Source organism: Gopherus evgoodei, chromosome 2 (assembly GCF_007399415.2).
Source record: "Gopherus evgoodei ecotype Sinaloan lineage chromosome 2, rGopEvg1_v1.p, whole genome shotgun sequence".
Lineage (NCBI taxonomy): Eukaryota > Metazoa > Chordata > Testudines > Testudinidae > Gopherus > Gopherus evgoodei.
Genome location: NC_044323.1, coordinates 185,562,816 through 185,582,411, shown reverse-complemented (window position 1 = coordinate 185,582,411; position 19,596 = coordinate 185,562,816). Strand labels below are relative to the sequence as shown.

The window sequence follows — 19,596 nt, the reverse complement described above, 5'->3', positions numbered from 1 at the left end:
GAGACAGCCCTGCCTTTCAGCCTACATTTTTCAAGGAAATGAGTCTGTCCTTTTTTCCCCTCCCCATCATGAGTTTAGGTGGACCTCCTGTATCTCACAGGCCATTAAATTTCATGCAGTTACCCATGTACTGAGCCCAGTAACTTGTGTTTGGCTTAAGCGTATATTTCAGAGAGGCATCTAGTCTTGATTTGAAGACATCAAGACATGGAGAATCCACCACTTCCCTTGAGCGTGTCCCCCAGTGGTTAATCATTCTCACTATTAAAAATTGTTGCAGATGATACAAAACTACCCAAGATATTTAAGTCCCAGACTGCGAAGAACTACAAGAGGATCTTTCAAACTGGGTGACTGGGCAACAAAATGGCAGATGAAATTCAATGTTGATAAATGCAAAGTAATACACATTGGAAAACAATTCCAACTATATATATAAAATGATGGGATCTAAATTAGTTGTTATCACTCAAGAAAGAGATCTTGGAGTCATTGTGGATAGTTCTCTGAAAACATTCACTCAATGTGCAGCAGCGATCATCAAGCTAACAGAATGTTGCGAATCTTTACGAAAGGGATAGATAAGACGACAGAAAATATCATATTGCCTCTATATAAATCCATGGTATGCCCACATCTTGAATACTGCGTGCAGATGTGGTCACTCCATCTCAAAAGAGATATATTGGAACTGGAAAAGGTTCAGAAAAGAGCAACAAAAATGATGAGGGCTATGGAACAGCTGCCATGTGAAGAGAAATTAAGACTGGAACTTTTCAGCTTGGAAAAAAGATGACTAAGTGGGGATATGATAGAGGTCTATAAAATCATACCTGGTGTGGAAAAAGTAAATAAGAATGTGTTATTCACTCCTCGTAACACAAGAACTAGGGGTCATCAAAATAAATTAATAGGCAGCAGGTTTAAAACAAACCTCTTTCTAAACAGAAGGGCTAGGGCAATCGGGCTTATCAGAAACCAGGAATAGTGTTAGGGTGTAAAATCATCAAAGGAAACCTTCATATTCCATGGGAAGACTTTATCAACCCATGCAAAGTAACCCAGTTACCATATACTGTATAATAATGTGATCCCTCATTTCCTTGTTTAATGCCTTTTTATGTGACACTGGATATGGCGTGAATGCCATGTGGGGAAGTCTGAGGCTTCACAACTATAAAAGGCACTTTAAAGCAGCGTTTTCTCAAATGTGGCCACCAGGGGCTTTTCTTGTGGCCACAGCGTCCCAGACAGTGACGGGCAGGTATGACCTGCATTCCTTGTTTCTAGCTGTACAACTTTGCATTTAGCTTCCTAGTTTACCAAGCAATCCAAATAACTCTGTCTGACTGCCTTGTCCTGATTATTTACTGCATTGTCAACTTTCATGTTGTCCACAGATTTTATCAGCAGTGACCTTATGTTTACTTCCAGGTCATTGATGAAAATGTTGAATAGCCATGGGTCTACAACCCATCCCTGCAGAACACCCTGATTCAGTGATGGTGCCTACTGACAACTACTTTGAAAAATGTCAGCTTCCAGTTCTGAATCGATTTAATGTCTGCTCTACTGATAGTGTAGTGCTAATGTTTTAGCCAGAAAGTCATGTGGTATTAAGTCAAACGTCCTTGTTCTCTCATTCCCAGATATGAAAAACAGGACTTTGTACTTGAACATTTTTTTGGCAAAGCCAAAAAGAACTATTCAAGAACCTAGTATGCTTGATACCATCCACAAACTCTTTAAAAAAAGGTCCTGAGTATCTCATACATTGTGCATAAAAGAATGTCTACCTTCTGGCTGCCCACTGAGGCCTTGCAAACCCTACGCCCCTAGAAAGACTTATTTGGGAACTTCAGGACTTCACAGGAAAGCAGGAAACTCTGGGGATACCAGAGAGGTCTCTAGGTAGCAGAATGCCAGTGAAAGAGGCAATACTCAGGAAGAAGGTGTGATGGAGGGGGAAACAGAGTGCCTTGTTAGCAAATTTTAGGTTTTACTCTTTGCAGCTAAAGTTCAGTCAAAAACAAATCAAATTTAAAAAAAATCAAATCACTCAGAAGCCATTTGCAAAGCATGCTTATCCCGTTTCTGTTTTGTGTCCTGTAACGTTACTGGAACTACAAGTTTAAGCAATAAATGGCATACTAGGATTTTTTCAAAAGCGTACAGAACTCTCAGACAAGGGTCTAGGACTTTAATGGACACCTGCCAAAAGCTGAACAGGAAAAGTCTTATATATTTTAACAGGCAGCAACTTATTCATGAATTGGCCATGAAGCTACCTTATGGATCTTCAATAACTGTAGTTTGATTTGACCAGGAGGCAGCTGGGCATTTACTTAAGTTCTCATGTTGCCTTCATCACTGTTATCTGAGCTCTTTTCATTATGGCCATTCAGGGTACTCTTATACTTCCCGTTGTCAAGTCTGTTTTCCTTTCACCTTCTTTGCAGGTCATGATTTCCACCTCCTCTTCCACTTCTGCAGCTGAAGTAGTGAGTTTGACACTTTGATATGAAGGCCAATCTTAACTTCAGGACTCTTCCTCCCATAGTACCTGAATTCTGTTCCTTCAGACAACTCCAAGACAGAAATCCATTATTAGGAGGCAATACAGGAACAGCTGGCAAGAGGGGAAGGTGTTCTCCCCAGAGCATGTCAATGAGAAAGGATGTATAAAGAAGCTGTCCTCTTCCCTTGGCTGCATCAGCAATGGAGGCCATCCAGTAAAGCCCAGTCAACTTAACACCAACTGCAGCAGCAAGGGTAGGGTTTCTTAAATTGTAAAAAAAACACCTCACTAATATTTGGGCAATGGACAGAACTTCAAAGTAATTTCTCACTCCCCAAAATCTGGTTTTATTCATACTCAGTTCAAAATAATGCTGTGTTCTTACAAGAAAGATATAGGGCCTTTATACAACAGGGCTTACTATTTCTCTACTCTCCAGGCAAAGTAAATATGCAATGGACTGAAAACAACCACCCAAACTGGTCTGAAGAGGAGTTCCAGGAGCTCTTTAATACCAAGTTATGGTCATAATAAAGCATCAGTTTATGGGTTTAACTTGCCAATTGTCTACGAGAATCTAGGCTCACCCTGACATGTACCCTTGCTCTAGTATTTCCAATAAATGTTAGACACGATGGAGCTAACACAGAGTCCTCTGTCCCTGCCTGGACAGTACTAACAACTGTAAAAAGAATCTTGTAAAAAGATTCATCTGGCATGATCAAGAATAGATGTGCTGAACTGAAGCACAAGCAAAGGCTCTATTGGTCTTACATGAGGGTACTTTTATACGCAGGTTTTCTTGCAAAATATTGTCATCCTTCTGCCCCTCCCCCCTACCTGCCCCCCAGGTAATTTTCAGACTTAAAGGGATTTTCATAATTGATGTTGTAATAGGAGGCAATCTTATAACAACCTAGTATAATTCTTTTATTTCACTGGGCCAAAGTCCATGGTCCTATCTGCCTACTTAATACAGTCTCTTGAAAAGAGAGGGAGAGAGAGGGGAAGAAACTTACACCAGATCGAAGTTCTACTTGTATGAGTGCATCTATCCAATAATGGAATGAAATGACTATTAATGAATTATGACAGACTATAAATGGTCATTGAGCAGCTCTATAGTCTGGAGGTTAGGACATTCACAGGATGTGAGAGACCCAAGTTCAAGTCACTGCTTCAATGTCTATTTTTTTTACACATAGTGGAACAACTTCAATGGGAGAGAATGAAATAGTCCTGTCTCAAAATATCTCATAGCCCAGTGACTAGAGCACTCTCCTGAAAGGTGGGCAACTTAAGTTCAAATCCTTTCTTCACATGTGCGGGGGGGAGGAAATTGAACCTGGGTTTCCCGCATACCAGAGGAGTGTCCTAACCACTAGCCTAAAGTTAGGAGGCTACCATCACCTCATTTTGTGAATAGCATTTAAGTCCCAAAAAGTTTTTTCGGGACAAAAACTGGTCAAATTTATGTCAAACTCACTAATAGTTTAAGGTTGACTGAAACAACATTTTTGGATGAATAAACTATTAGTCTGAAAAACTTCACCCAGTTCTACTAAATACTTGTTGCGGAAGGAAGAAGAGATGAATAAAATAGCTAGCTAGAAGTGTTTCACCGGATCTGTACTCCAGATAAGTTTTCCTTTGCAAGAAAGGATTTCCTGGAACAAATTACGAGTTTCACAGGTGCTTTAAGTTACACGTGCAGAGATGCAGGCTGTTGCTGTATGGTACTTTCCCCTCACGAACCTGACCAGGATGTTTGATAACTTTCTGAATGCAGACCCTAACTGACTGCATGGCACTAGTATATCTCAGAAACATGTGGGGTTCACTGTAACAAAAACCTAACAGATGGCCATGTAAGAACTAGCAAGCAATAGCACAAAAGCTGCCTGCTTGGGTTACTGAATATGAGCAGCTGCTAATGTCTAGGCTGCTAATGCACAAGGACTGAAGCTGACTCTGTAAGGCCCCACAATTTTTAGCTTCCATTATTTTAGATGCAGTTTTGTGCCTGTAATTAAGTACAGGCACAATGTTAGGTGTGATATTTAACCCACAGATGAAATCCCTCACCACCTGAACAGAGGGTTTGATCAGGTAGCTTGTACTTAAATAGGTGCAGGAATGAACAGAAATCATGCCCACAAATTATACATGCAAAACTGTACTGGCAATACTAGAGTCCTTTTTGAAGTTTAATTGTCAGGATATATAATCTGAGAAGGGACTGGCTGCACTGCCTTAAATCAACAGGTTTGAGCAGGACTCAAGACATAGTAGCCTCATATTTGTATGTCTGTTTATCCAATAATATTTAACTTGAATTTTACCAACTAATCTAGCTATTTATTAATTGGATTTGAGTATTTTGGCGTTTTTAAACAATATTAAATACAAGTCCTCAATATTCCTTACTGTTCCCATCCTAAATTCCAAGTTGTTATTGTTATACATACATAGCTCATCATTGAAATGGTAGCCACTAATAGTATCATACTATTACTACAGCCAGAGTTCAGCCTATCTCATAAACTCTAACAAACGAAGGGAGTAAAGTTGATCAAATACTACCACCTTTCTTCATTTTTGTTACTGCCTTTCCAAAGATTGACCACAATTGTGGTTAATTGCAGGAGTTAAACTTCCTACAAATAGTGTAGTTAAGGTTCCAGATTCCACTGTGGTTCAGCAGTATCAAAGCTATGGAAATGCATTTGGTTTATATGTGAACCACTATACTAGCTCTTCAAAGCACAAGTTCCATATTGCAACTCTAAAATTATCTGATAAGAATCATCTTGCTTCCACACCTCCCTTCATGCAGAAGGATCTTAACACTGACTTTGTTATGCAACTTGCATCTCCAGATGAAAATGCTTTAGGAAAGAAACTTTTAGATTCTTGAAACATTAATCAAATGTTCATGAAAGTGGGGACTAAAACTTCCTCACTCAACTCTGCCAGTTTATCAGTCTTCACTTACAACTACTGCCACTGCTCTTGTTCAAGCTGCTAATCAAACTAGACAGAGATTTAGTTTTACAATTTGAACAAAATGGAGGCTATGAAACCTGAAACTTTTCCCTCTCAATTCAGGATTGAGGCTTATTTCCAGATGTTAAAGACCTCCAGCCTACTGCCTGGGAATATGAAATAACTAGTGGAGAGAGACCCAGGGCTTGTCTACATCAGAAAGTTGCAGCGCTGGTGAGGGAGTTACAGCGCTGCAACTTTGAGAGTGTCCACATCTGCAGGGCATCACCAGCGCTGCAACTCCCTGTTTGCAGCGCTGGCCGTACTCCCGTTTTGTCTCGGGTGTAGAGGATCCAGCGCTGGTGATCCAGCGCTGGTAATGCAATGTAGACACTCACCAGCGCTTTTCTTGACCTCCGTGGAAGGAGGAAGCCTCTGGTAATCAAGCTGGTTTCCTTTCCCGGTTTGCTCTCTCGGTCCCGGAGCCAGCCAGCAAACCGCGGGGAAGGAGACCTGCTTGCTCGGGGTTCCGGGACCGAGAGAGCAAACCGGGAACACCGCGGTTTGCTCTCTCGGTCCCGGAGCCAGCCAGCAAACCGCGGGGAAGGAGACCTGCTTGCTCGGGGTTCCGGGACCGAGAGAGCAAACCGGGAACGCCGCGGTTTGCTCTCTCGGTCCCGGAGCCAGCCAGCAAACCGCGGGGAAGGAGACCTGCTTGCTCAGGGTTCCGGGACCGAGAGAGCAAACCGGGAACGCCGCGGTTTGCTCTCTCGGTCCCGGAGCCAGCCAGCAAACCGCGGGGAAGGAGACCTGCTTGCTCGGGGTTCCGGGACCGAGAGAGCAAACCGGGAAAGGAAACCAGCTTCGCCGCGGTTTGCTCTCTCGGTCCCGGAACCCCGAGCAAGCAGGTCTCCTTCCCCGCGGTTTGCTGGCTGGCTCCGGGACCGAGAGAGCAAACCGCGGCGTTCCCGGTTTGCTCTCTCGGTCCCGGAACCCCGAGCAAGCAGGTCTCCTTCCCCGCGGTTTGCTGGCTGGCTCCGGGACCGAGAGAGCAAACCGCGGCGTTCCCGGTTTGCTCTCTCGGTCCCGGAACCCCGAGCAAGCAGGTCTCCTTCCCCGCGGTTTGCTGGCTGGCTCCGGGACCGAGAGAGCAAACCGCGGCGAAGCTGGTTTCCTTTCCCGGTTTGCTCTCTCGGTCCCGGAACCCCCCTTGAAGCCGCCCAACAGCGCTGCAGTGTGGCCACATCTAACACCACTTGCAGCGCTGGTTGCTGTAAGTGTGGCCACTCTGCAGCGCTGGCCCTATACAGCTGTACTAATACAGCTGTAACAACCAGCGCTGCAAAATTTTAGATGTAGACATGGCCCCAGACAAGACACTGGAAGTACATAAAAACGGAGCTCTGTGGTTACTTGTGGAAGGAGAGTACTGCTAACAGAAATGGAAACACCTGAGGAAGAAATTAGGTATTGCTTTGGACCAGCGGGTTACACATTTGTGTACCTGTTAAGCAGCACTACAGTAGGAGTCTGAGACTTGCATCTGAACAGGAGTTGGTATGTTGGATGTACATTAGTCCACTAATCCTTTTTAATAGGACCATTTTTCTTGCACAGCCTCAGTCATCAACAGGCTGCTACTAGCTGGGGGAGAAATGTTTTCTTGGATCTTCACACCATGATTTGTATTTCACTTGATTACACTAAGCCTATGATAGAGTGCACTCGCCTCTCATGAGTGCCTCCAGTTGGCCAGGTACAATCCTGCACTCTTTCCTCTTCCTGGCCCCCTGGGGACACGCCTGTGTGCCTAACACCTCAACAAGATTTGCATCAGGGAAGATAATGATTCTATTCCACGCTTCTGGTCCCAGCCACCAAGTAAGTGATCTGCTCAGGCCCAGCAGCGCCCTTTACTTGAGCAGGCTGGGCTCTGATTGGCTGCTTCCATGCAGCCTTTCTAGGCAGCCTGGAGGACCCACCTTCACTGCTTCTTTTCTGGGGCAGCATGTGGTAGGAACACAGTGTCTCCAGCAAGGGGCTTCAAAAAGTCTGGTACACCCCTTCACAAGGCCATTAATGCAAAGGTCAGGAAACGTAGAGCTGTTAACTTTCTTCACTTCAACAAGGTACCAACACTGATATAACAGTTCATCCCACAAGCTAGCTGAAAATAATTGGATACTAAGTAACTGTACAGAGGTTTAGAACCCTCCCTCTATAAACAATCTTGGAGCATCTGACGCAATTCCTTTCCTCTCAACTGCTAGTTCTACAGCAAGCAGAACTTTGGAGCAATTTCTCTAACAGGAGAATGAAGGAATGCTGAAGCCAGTGGGTTCTTCAGCAGCTAGGAAGGATGGTTGAAGACAGAGGAGGTCTGAAGTAGTACAACAGCAGACACAACCTTGTCTGCGGATAACCTCCATCCTCTTCCCCCTTGTTGAGGCAGGAAGGGCTTTCTGGGAGCAGGGAGAAGTGTCTGAAAATAGAGTCAGCATCATCAAAGAGTTGATTAAGGAAAGAGCAAAACAACAGAAAACTAGACAAAGCGGCACAGAAAGATACTCTCATTCCCACCCATCCCACCTTCCTCAGAAGGAAGCAGGAGCTCTTGCTTCGCTTTGATTTTGCCATCAAGGGAAGAACCTAGCTTCAGATAGGGATACCGCAGCTCTCCCCTCCCATATTTGTCAGTCTTTGGGATGTTTTGGGGGGGGGGAGCAATGTGATCTGCCTTATATAGTTCTTTAAAAAGCTGAAAAGTGTTGACACCTTTCTTTACTGGCAATTCTCCTGTCTAGTACTGAGGAGAGAGATCCTGGAAGTCCTGCATGCAGGGCTCTCTCTAAATAAGGGAAAATGCTTATTTCAGACATCACTACACTTGCTCCCTGTTTGTATACCAGAGCAAAATTCCCCACTGTGAGGTGAAGAGAGGTGTTGCTTTCAGAACATGGAATAATCTTGCTGTGTTTAGTTTCTGGAAAAGCATGTGCAGCTGGTATGTTAAGGTTGCTTTTGCTTCCTGTACATTCAAAAATTGACTGAGGTAGATGGAATGGACCAAGAGGGAGGATCCCAGAATTAACTGCCAGTGCAGGGATACTCAACACCTGGGGGTCACAAACACTTTGTCCTTCCCACATTGCTAAGTGGGACAGAGATATTGTATGGACAGTATGGAAAGGGTTAAGAATCACTGACTTAGGGGATTTCCAACTAGTCTCATTATACTATGGACTCCTCTACTGCACACAAGACACTAAAATCCCCAGATCGCATCACCTCATGTCAAGTGCAGTGCATATGGGAAGGGGCGTTACCCTCCGTCACCTTGTTGCTTATCTTCACAGCCCTGTTGACATTAGAAACTACTCTGCATACTAATACTTTTGATGTTCACACTTGTCACTCCCTATATAGCATGAGCCAGCACCGCTGTCGCATGGCTGGAGTCCTGGGCCAGAGCCCAAAGTCCCACGACCAGAGCCTGCCACCCACCGCCTCAGGGGTGAAGCCTGAAGCCCAAGCCTCATCACCCCCGGGAAGGTGGGGAACTCATTGGCTGCCTGCTCCTCCAGCTTTTGTGGCTTGCGGGAGGGAGGAGACAGCTGAATCCCTTCTGGTGGCCCTCGGCGTGAGGCATTGCTTTGTGTTACAACTAATAGATGTGCAAAATGATACTGACACAAAGAATTCCTTTGAGCTTTTGATTCCCAGGGCACGTTTCACAGACCTTTGTAACGTTCTCTGGCCACTCAATAGCCACTCCTAGAATATCTGCTCTCTCATGTACAAATTTAACAGGGAACATGTCCCTGAGCAAAGAATACACTAGAACTGTCTTGTCTGGACGGCAAGGGAAGGAGTCAATGAGTAAGCAGCACCTTTTTGTTATGCTTCTTCTAAGTTTACTCAAATATTTCCTCTCTCCAATAATGGCAAAAACAAATCTGCACTTTGGCTGTTTAGAACACGCAAGATAGAGCAATCATAGGTTAAGTATTTTACTGAACATCTTAATATCTAATGCCTTGCATCCATTATGAGTAAATGTTGGATGAATGTGTGTCATGAGACCACACTGCAGTGGGATGTCCCTCACAAAAAGCACTATCCTATATTTTTTACGCAGCTATCCTTTCCTTCCTTCAAACATAGCTGACCGATCTAGGAACAAAGCATTAGAGGCCACCTCACCACCACGAAGCTGCAAAATTACACACCTACTTGATGAACCTGAAGTATACATTAAAAAAAAAAATTGCATGAAGTTAAGCAGCTTCATATTCCCCTTGATTGATTATATGAAGGGGCAGGATTGCCTCAGGTTGAACAGACTGTAAAAAGCCAGACACTTGTATATTTGTATTGTCATAGCCACTACAGACTAGGAAGGACCTCATTGTGCAAGGCACGTACAAAGTTAGCCACTGCACTAAGGAGCTTACATTAATTGCTACTAATTTTTAACTTGAGCAAAAATAAAAATAAAGCTTATTCCTCTATTCACTCCCTCTCTATATACTTTTTTCTTATTTTTTGTTCCATTATTTTACTCATGCAAGATGAGAGTTAGGCATTCAGATACTATGGTGATGGTCAGAGCATCAGAACCTTGAACTACTCACTTCCAACAACCCTAAACAAAGCAGCAGCAAGCACCACACCCCCTTTTCTAGTGATCCTCTTACTAGGACCAACATCATCAAGCAGAAAGGAAATTCGCCAATGCTAAATTAAAAATTGTTTCCTTCTGGTTGTAAACTATGCAGTACGTATATGCAGAAAAGACCTTTGAACCAATAATAAAGGTATGACAAGGAAGCAAATCCTATTGTTTCTTGCAACAGAAACTCTTTCCTTTATGGGACATTAAGAAGGATAGTGCAAAACACTTTTTGGATACACACACACATCCAGTAATACCTCAATAAGACAACGTTAAAGCTGAAAAATCAAGACTTAAGATGAATCTCCTTATGTAATAAAACCACTGATACTATTCTTACTAAGAGAAACTGTAATTCGGTTGCTGAAAATATTTTTCACTTGCATTCTAAAAGATTTTAGAGAGATTCACAACATAAAGCCTTGCAACACTCGTGTGAAGAGTATAAAAGACCCATTTTACAGATGTGAAAATGGAGGCAGAGAGCAAGGCCCACATTTTCAAAAAATGTTAGCTAATTTTGGATATCCAAACAAAGACACCAAGAGCCAAAGTATCTACTATTCCAACTGAAATTAATGGAAAGTGTGGGTGCATAGCATCTCTCTGAAGATCAGGCCCTAGAAGTGCCTCAAGTTGGGCACCCAGAAATTAAGACAATCAAAGCTAGTAAACACTTAAATGTATGGGCCTAAGTGACTTATACTTTGTCATATAACAAATCAGATTAAATCTTGAAAAGACACCTGAAGATGCCCTGATTGAGTCCCCACCTCAGTCACTAGAGAGTTTCATAGGCCCTTGTAAGTTATGATGGTGAATACCTGTAGCTGTGAATTAGCAATATGCTAACAAAAAAATAAATAAATAAAAATCAACAAAATCCACCATCGCTCACCTACACAGAAAGACTGATTCTCCAAGCTTGTTTGCCAAATGGTCCTGGTTTGAATCTGACCCACAATGGTTTTAAACAGAGTTGTCACCAGGGTGGATAAAAATCAAGGATTTAAAAAAAAAGAAAAAACCACCAAAAAAATTGGATGTTTTTTTATTTAAATTGGCTTTTTTTGATAAAATGCTTGAGGAAAAAAACATTTTAGTTAAGATACATTATAACTCAAAGATCTCTCATCCTGGAATAGTGATTATAAATTATAATTCTATAGTATGAGACAATATATTCATGTAATGTTTAAGAAAAATTGTGGTGTTCCAGGGGCTTCTGTATAGATTATTTAGATTGATCTTTCTTATCTACCCAATGGGGCTCAATGCTCAGTCTAGAAGATACCATCAGAGATACTTAGTTTTCATGTCTCAAACTGTGGATTTGTGTCTTCAGAGATAACATGCTAGTTAACAGCAAAATGTTTTAAAATAAAATAAATAGAGAGGTGAGAAATAACAGACCTCAACCTTATTGTCCCTCTGCAAATTTGTGTACACAGAGTCAATCCCTTACCTCCCTCTAAAATGCAAAGTTTCAAAAAGTTCAATGAATAGAAGATTGTTGGGAGCGGAATAGATCTGGACAAGGAGAAGAAGTCTGGAGATAAATGTGAGAAGGGAGGGACAGCCAATAGAAACAAAAGTGAAACTGCTTGAACAGCATATTCCAGAAGTCTTGAGATCTTTCTTAGTGTAGCCTTCACTGATTTGAGATCTACCATACCATTCTCTCACTAGAAGGGAAAACCTATAATGGCAGCAGGCCATAAAAGAGACCCAGTTTGGGAATATTTTAATGAAGTTAAAAGCAGCGAAGAATCCTGTGGCACCTTATAGACTAACAGACGTTTTGGAGCATGAGCTTTCGTGGGTGAATACCCACTTCGTCAGATGCATCTGATGAAGTGGGTATTCACCCACGAAAGCTCATGCTCCAAAACGTCTGTTAGTCTATAAGGTGCCACAGGATTCTTTGCTGCTTTTACAGATCCAGACTAACACGGCTACCCCTCTGATACTTAATGAAGTTAATCTACCTGTGAAGAATATGTATATGAATAAGAATATGTATTAAGATTATAACAACCAACAAGAAAGCACTTTTATGTAAAGATCCATGATTAAACTGAGTCTTCCTGACTAGTGATTTAAATCAAATCCACCCTGGTTACTACCATCTCATGGTCTTAGAAGCATGGGTGAAGTGAGTTGGCAGTCTCAGTCTAGTTACCAACAGACAGGTGCACCAACATCACAGTCAAAAATTGTATAGGTGTAGGGCATGATCCACCCTCTCACCATAGAGGTGATCCTTCCAGGTCAAAACTGAGACCTAAAATATAGGTTAACCTAACTACATTGCTCAGGGCCATAAAAAATTTCACACCCTGTGCCTGGTAAGTAGGTTGAACTAACCCCCACCATAGAGGCAGCTAGGTCAACTAACGAATTCTTCCCTCGACCTAGCAATAGCCTCTTGAGGCATAGATTTACTACAGCGACAGAAAAACCCCTTCCATTGCATAAATACTTACTACAGCAATAACGGCATGGCTGTACCACTACAGCTACACCACCATAGTGCTTTCAGTAATCTGAGATATATCCGAGGAGGAAAGCAGTGCTGCCATCTCAGTTATAACAGTTCTGGGGAAGACTTCAGTCTCCAAGACTGTTTGGCAACTTCCATATTTAATTTCTGCTCACTCACCTTTTACTTTAAGGAATTTCAAAGTTGTTTTTACACCACCACCACACCACAGATTTCAGACTGCAGGACTCAGAAATGACAGCTTTCTAGTACATGAACTAAACATAGATTATTAGGGTTGGAAGGGACCTCAGGAGATCATCTAGTCCAACCCCCTACTCAAAGCAGGACCAATCCCCAAATTGCCCCCTCCAGGATTAAACTCACAATCCTGGGTTTAGCAGGCCAATGCTCAAACCACTGAGCTATCCCTCTAAGGTAAGGAATTGTCTGCAGCACAGGGAAATAGGCATAGCTATGGCATGATTAGCTATGCTGGTCAAAGGTGATCAGACAGCAAGTGTGAAAAATCAGGACAGAGGGTGGGGGGGGTAATAGGTACCTATATAAGAAAACAGCCCCAAATATCAGGACTATCCCTATAAAACTGGGACATCTGGTCACTCTAGTTATGCCAGTCATTTTCCCCTTGTAGACAAGACCTAGGTAGTGTGGGATGTATAGGCTAGGATATGAAGAGGCTCAAATGATTGGAAGTTTGCACAAACTTCCAACTGTGTAATGTAAAGACCTGAGGAGTGTTATACTTTTGAGCATACTGCTTCTGGTTCTAAGAGGGAAAATATGCCTCTGAAGAGGTGAGGGGGCTTATATGTTCACTTCTCTCACAAGCCCTCCACCCCACCATATTCTTGGGGACAAGAGGCTCCAAGAGGTTAAGTATTTATTACCTTATCTGCCTCTCTTTGACTTACTCCATTTCACTAAATATTTCTAAAGCGTCCATCAGCACAGTACTTAAGAACAATCAACCTCCACTCCTGCCTCATCTTTCCCAAGTTTCCCCTGAGGGGGTTTAAAACCTTAGGAGCCAGACTCCTCCACCATGAGGTCTCTAACTCCTCCTAAGACCTTCAAGGGGCTGAATGTCTGTCCCTGACTCAACCAGACAGATATGCAAAGTGAAATTAACCCACAGGGTTGAAAAGGGTGCACCTACAAGCCAATACAGATGTGACAAATGGAGCCTCTCATCAGAAATAGCACCCTGTGCGAAAGGCCCAGTGCCTTTTTCACAGCAGCAAATGGATTCTCAAACAATCATCATCTACTAGACCTCTCAACCCCTTTTTGTCGCTTCAATTAAAGACAAAATTATTAGGGAAATGTTTTCAAGTTTTAATATAGTGGTAACAACAATGGATTTTTTAAAAAAGAAAGCTATATTTTAACAAAAGCTATATTTTATATTTTAAGATTTTTTTTTAAATTTAAACTCAAAAAGCATATGAGTGTTCCCTGGAGGTTAGCAGCTCTGCAGAAGCATGCTCAACCCGGGTTACAGTGAAGAGAAAGAACATGCCTTTTGTTGCTCCATCAGAAAATGGAGGTCAAACAAGGCAAGGCATTGACTGGCTCTAAAGTGAACCACATCCAGTTCTCTTTGGAAAGTAACCTGGTGGCAAATATAAAGGGTTCTTGAGGGTGGAAGAGCAAAAGGTCTGACTCTTAATTCCAGAGTCCTACCCTGGAAGAATATTTTAAATACTTAACTGAGTATAGTACTTTAAAAATATTCAAGATTAGATGCACCTGCTTCATTAAGTATTTCTTCATATGAACAGTCAAGCAGAGAAATATTAAGATGGTGATTGATTTGCATACGTGGCTTCCATGGACAAAGTTTTTGGGGGGTTTTGTTTGTTTGTTTTTTAATAAGAAAAAGTTACCAGTTAGCTTACTTCCAGTTCCTTTTTCTGACTTGCCCATCTTTTAGGCGGTTTTTCCATTTTCTGCTATTCCTCATCTCACTATCAACAATGTGTACCCTATTTGGCCTTGTTCTTTACCTAGCATCTACTATTAAGATTAAGCAACTATTCCATTTTGTTCCAAGCACACTTTCTGAGGGTGGGAAGAGATGTGTTCTTAACTACAAGAAAGGGAAAGAAGTGGTATGCACCGAGTTTGGAAATGTAAATCCTCCCATCCCCTCCTGAAGCATGCTGAACCAGACTCCCTAGAGTTCATGTCATCAAAAGGCTACAGGAGTCCTCTCAAAATATTCTTAAGAGGATTTAGCCCCTTTTAAAAAGGGACTTATGTGGGTGGTGTCTCCATTTAAACATTTTCTATGGCTAAAAAAAAAAAAAATGGCCCTCTATTTAAGGGCTTCTCATTCCAATGAAAAGGCACTATGAATTTTTGCACTATTTTCACCGGAAATATTTTGAGCATCTGTCTCTAACGGTAGTTCAGTCCTCCAGTACCGTTATTTATAAGTAGAAGTGACTTTCTAATAAAGAAAGTAATAAGAAGATGGCCTTACACAGAATCTTAGCTATAAGATGGGTGCATGACCATATGTTAAAGAATTACTTCCCCTGCACCCCTCCCCCCCGCCATAATCTCCCCTATTAATGTAGGAGCCTTAGTTAACAGCTTCTTCTGAAGGTTTAAATCTTTACAAAATATGGAATTAAGCCACCATAAGAGTTAATTTCTGTCCTCTGACAGTCCACAGGAGTTGTGCAAATCCAGGCCTAAGGCCTGATTTTCAAGTGCTGAGCAGCCACAGCTTCCATTGAATCTATTTGCATAATAGGTGCTCAGCATCTCCAAAAGCCAGGCCCCACTACAATAGAGTGGTGCTGTAGACACTGATATAGCTTAGATACTGTACACCCCCAATTACTCTATAACCCCGGACACAGATAATGGAAAGTCCATGTAGCAGGGGCTGGGTTTAAGAGAACCACCAGGCACAACCAACTGTGCTATTTGTTGAGGGTGATGAGTACATTGTTAACTCTTCAGGGAAACTTTATAAATGGGACTATAAGAACTCTGTAGAACATTGGATCTCAAACTTTAGCAACCTGAGTACCCCCATTTTGAATTAAAATTTTTCACAGCCTCAAGATCCTGACTCAACCCCTTTCCCTAAGGCCCCACCCCACCTCTTCCTGCCCCTACTTCTCTTCCCCACCACTTTCTGCCCCCTCCCCAGAAAGCACCCTGTCACCACTCCTCCCTCTCCATCCCAGCACCTCCTGCAAGTCGTTGAACAGCTGTTCCCGCACATGCAGGAGGTGCTGGGAGGGAGGGGAAGGAATTGATCAGTGGGGCCCGTGGATCTGTTTGAGAAATGCTGCTCTAAACTGAAGTTTGAATACTTTTAATACTAAGTATGAGGTTAATACTGGCCATGACATCATGCTCCTTTCTCCCAACAACTTAGAAAGTCCCACAGAATTGTTCCCTTGTGATCATCGTTGTAGATATGCCTGTGAGTGAATTCATTTAACAAAGTCATGCTGGAAAACAAAAGCACTGGACTGGATATCCTGTTTCTAGTGCAATCTGTACCATACACACACTTAACTAGTGGGTTAAAAATTACAGTAAGATTTACAAATATGACAGTAGCAAATCAAGTTTGTTTGCTATGACTTTCATTATGATCTTTTGATGAGACTATACTGCACCTTCCTGAAACCTGCATCGCCATGTCAGCAATGAACACCTGAAACAATTGTATAAAAAGGAAGCTTATGTCCTCATTGTGGTTTACCAGTAGCAATAAAGACAGTGACCTGAACAGTTTATTAATTAAAAAACTGCTACATTTTGACCAACATTTAAGAAGGTTTCTAGGTCATTTCACAGTGCAAAGTATGAATATCTAGATGTTAATGGCATTAAAACCCACATTTCCCTTAGTTTTTATTGCAAATCTCATTAAAATAAATCTAGACCACCCTCCCTGGAAATTCTAGATTCTCCACAATGTCAGCCCATACTCAGCATGTGCTCACTTACCTAAGGAATGTGTTTCTTTTCATTATAACAGTAGTCTGTACTTTTAAAATTCATAAATTTAACATAGGCTGACAACTAAATCTAATGGAAAACTCTTAAAAATATGGGCAAGCAAGATATGATCTGGGGGATGGAGTTTGTGCATGGATAGTGCATATTAGTTGAAAACACTAGTATTTCATGCCTTGAGAGCTAGGCTCAACTGTTATTTTAGCCAGAGCAATTTAGCTTCATGGTCCCCCCGGGGTATGGGGCAATTGCCCTGCTTGCAATGCATTTTCTATTTAAAATATTAACTATTCTAGAGTAACACAGGGCACTGGGGTTATGTTGTAGTAATTTTTGTTGTCAGGAGGGGAATCACAGTGCAATGAAGTTTGAGAATTTCTGTTTTAGACAATGTGAAGAAAGTGCTTTGATAATCTCATCCTAGAGACCCTAGTGGACATTTGCCCACATCACACAATGCCAGAGAAGTCTCAGCTCAAGCAAGGCCCAGCACTGGAATGCCTGCAGGGCCAGGACTATTAAAATCCCTTAGCAGAACAATGTACGTTAGTTAAACTTGCACGGCCACCACACCTGCACATCCATTTTATGCCTGGGTCAAGCCAGTGCAGGACTAAAGTCCCTTATATCTATGGAAACAGAGAAGCCTGTTTTTCTCTCACTGCAGACCCTCTTTATGAGGTTACCCAAACTACTTCATCTTGGCTCGCAAACTACACCACCCATCTTTGTTGTAACAAGCAGGTGAGGCTTGCCTCCAGGAAGAGCTTCGCAAGACAGCAAGGAGGGTGCAGTGTGTTTAATCATTCCAAAACATCCAACGCTCACCTTCCCACACTTTTAGTTGACTATGCAGAGTCCTCCAGAAATCCCCCCCCCCATCTCAAATGACAGCCCCAAGTACTAGAAATGCAGGGGCAAGGTCCAGCTTTCCCTCCAGAAAGGGGGTTAGCCATGAACAAGGCAAACTGCTTTTAGAGCAGGCCAGGGAGAGGGATGAAGCTGTAACTACCAAAGTAGATGAAGTGATTTAAAAATTAAATGGGCCAGGCACCCAGTGGCCTGAAGCAGGAACCTGACCAATCATTTCCAGGGGGCCAGCAGGAGGTAGGCAAAGGGCTGGGAGATCAGGCCCAGGCTGAGAAAGCTATTGGGGGGGAGGGACTGGGGGGATCAAAGAGGGGGGGAGCTAAACTCAGGAAGAGGGCGGAGGGAGAGGAGAAACCTTATTTCTAAACTATTCCCCTATTGTCCCCGTCCCCCCCGGGCGGGTCACTGCAGCTCGGGGAGTGCCAGAGCCTAAGGGCAGGCGGGGGCCGCCCTGGTATTGGGGGGGTGGGGAGATGCTTCTCCCAGGTTCCTCATTACGGGGCGAGGGAGAAGCGAGGGTTGCTCTTGCTACTGGCCCCTGCGTGCCCAATCACTAACCTGCTGTAGGGGCATTTCCGAGCCCAGCAGCGCCCCGGGCAGCCACGGGGAGGCGAGGAGGCCGCACGCGCGTGTGAGAGGGGGGACACGGACCGTCCCAGGCCAGCGGCAGGAGGAGGAAGCGGGTGTCCCCCTCCCCCCACTCGGATCAGCGCCCCCTCCCTCCTGCCCGGCTCCCAGTCACAGACGCGGCCTCCGCGCACGTGTGCGAAACGTCACCGGCGAGTCCGGGGGTGAAGCGGAGAGACCAGCTGGGCAGAGCCCCCCGCTCCCCCAGACACGGGCAAGGGAATAGCGGCGCCTGCATCTACCCAGCCCCGGGAGCAGGGGTCGCCCCAGCCGCCCCCCACTGAGGACACCCCCAGTGAGTGGGGATGACCCGGCGCCGCGAACTCCCTGCAGCGCCAGGCACCGGCCTCAGCGGGCTCTTTGTTGGAGCCAGCAATATCAGTTGGGGTCACTGGCATCGCCGGTGAGAGGAGAGCAGGTTGCAACCGCCCCTCCCCCCGCCTTATCCTCTGCACCTGGGGCAGGGCAGCGCCGCCCCGGCTGCAGAGAGTAGGCACCGCCTGGACCAGGCCGGGGAGGTGGGAAAAGAGAAAAGTTTACTGCAACACGGTGTTGTCCCAGACCTTCCTGCCCCACGACCCCAGCTGAAGAGGGAGCAGCGGGGCCCTGCCTGGGGGCATAACCCTAGTGTCACCTTCGCCCTCCCCCTGGGATGGGGGGGGAATTACCGGGGGGCGGCCTCCGCCTCCTCCTAGTGCTGGCTGCAGCAGCGCCGTCCTGCCGGCGGGTCCGTGCGGGGTGCAGTACAGGGAGCCGCCAGCGGGCTGACTCCACTCCGCAGAGAGGGCAAAGACACCGGGAGCCTGGGAGGAGGAGACACAGGACGCCGCCGCCGCGCCGCTGCGGATCTGGATGAAGGTGCCAGCGGCGAAGTGGGCTGGGAAGCTGGCGGGGGTCACCCGGGAGTCCATGGAAGGTGCGGGTGGCTGCGCTGCTAGGGCCGCCGGCTGGAGTCCCCTTCTCATCCTTCCCTCTGGGTCTGTCCCCGTAGCCGAGTCTCTACACTACCCCCCCCCGGCCTTCCCGGCTGCTTTCCTCCTCGATGCCGAGGCCCGACCCAAAATACTGGGGGCGGCGGGTGCCGGGGGGGACCCGGCTGCAGGATGCGGGGTCCCGGGGGGGGATGAAAGCGGCGGGACGGGCAGATGCGGTGGATGAAGCGGGGCCGCTCCCGCTGTGTGGGGCTGGCTGGAAAATGGCTCCAGGAAGCGGCGGCTGCTGACAATGAATGAAGGGAAGGGAGACGAGTTACGCGCCAAGGGCCTCCCGCGAAACTCGGATTTCCCGCCCGCTTTTCAAACTAGATTTGCATAGCTCCGCCCCGTGTGCACGGTCTGTACGGCTGGCCCTCCCATTGGCCCGCTACTTCCTCACTCCCATCCAATGCCCAACCCTGTTGACACCCTGCCTGCTTCCCATTGGCCCGCT

The 19,596-nt window shown here is 44.8% G+C and overlaps 1 protein-coding gene across 3 annotated transcripts in view; it reads right to left on the bottom strand.

Moving 5' to 3' along the window:
- E2F3 (E2F transcription factor 3) overlaps positions 1-19,133 on the bottom strand; it is a 64,067-nt gene extending 44,934 nt beyond the window's left edge. For 2 of the 3 annotated variants that reach the window (XM_030552524.1, XM_030552525.1), the window contains exon 1: positions 18,100-18,205. In XM_030552524.1, coding sequence (XP_030408384.1) covers positions 18,100-18,114 — 15 coding nt within the window. In that variant the 5' untranslated portion in view covers positions 18,115-18,205. Of the gene's footprint in view, positions 1-18,099; positions 18,206-18,836 lie in introns of those variants that run through there. The other variant, XM_030552523.1, reaches the window with a different exon arrangement.
- Between the last annotated feature and the right edge of the window lie 463 nt (positions 19,134-19,596).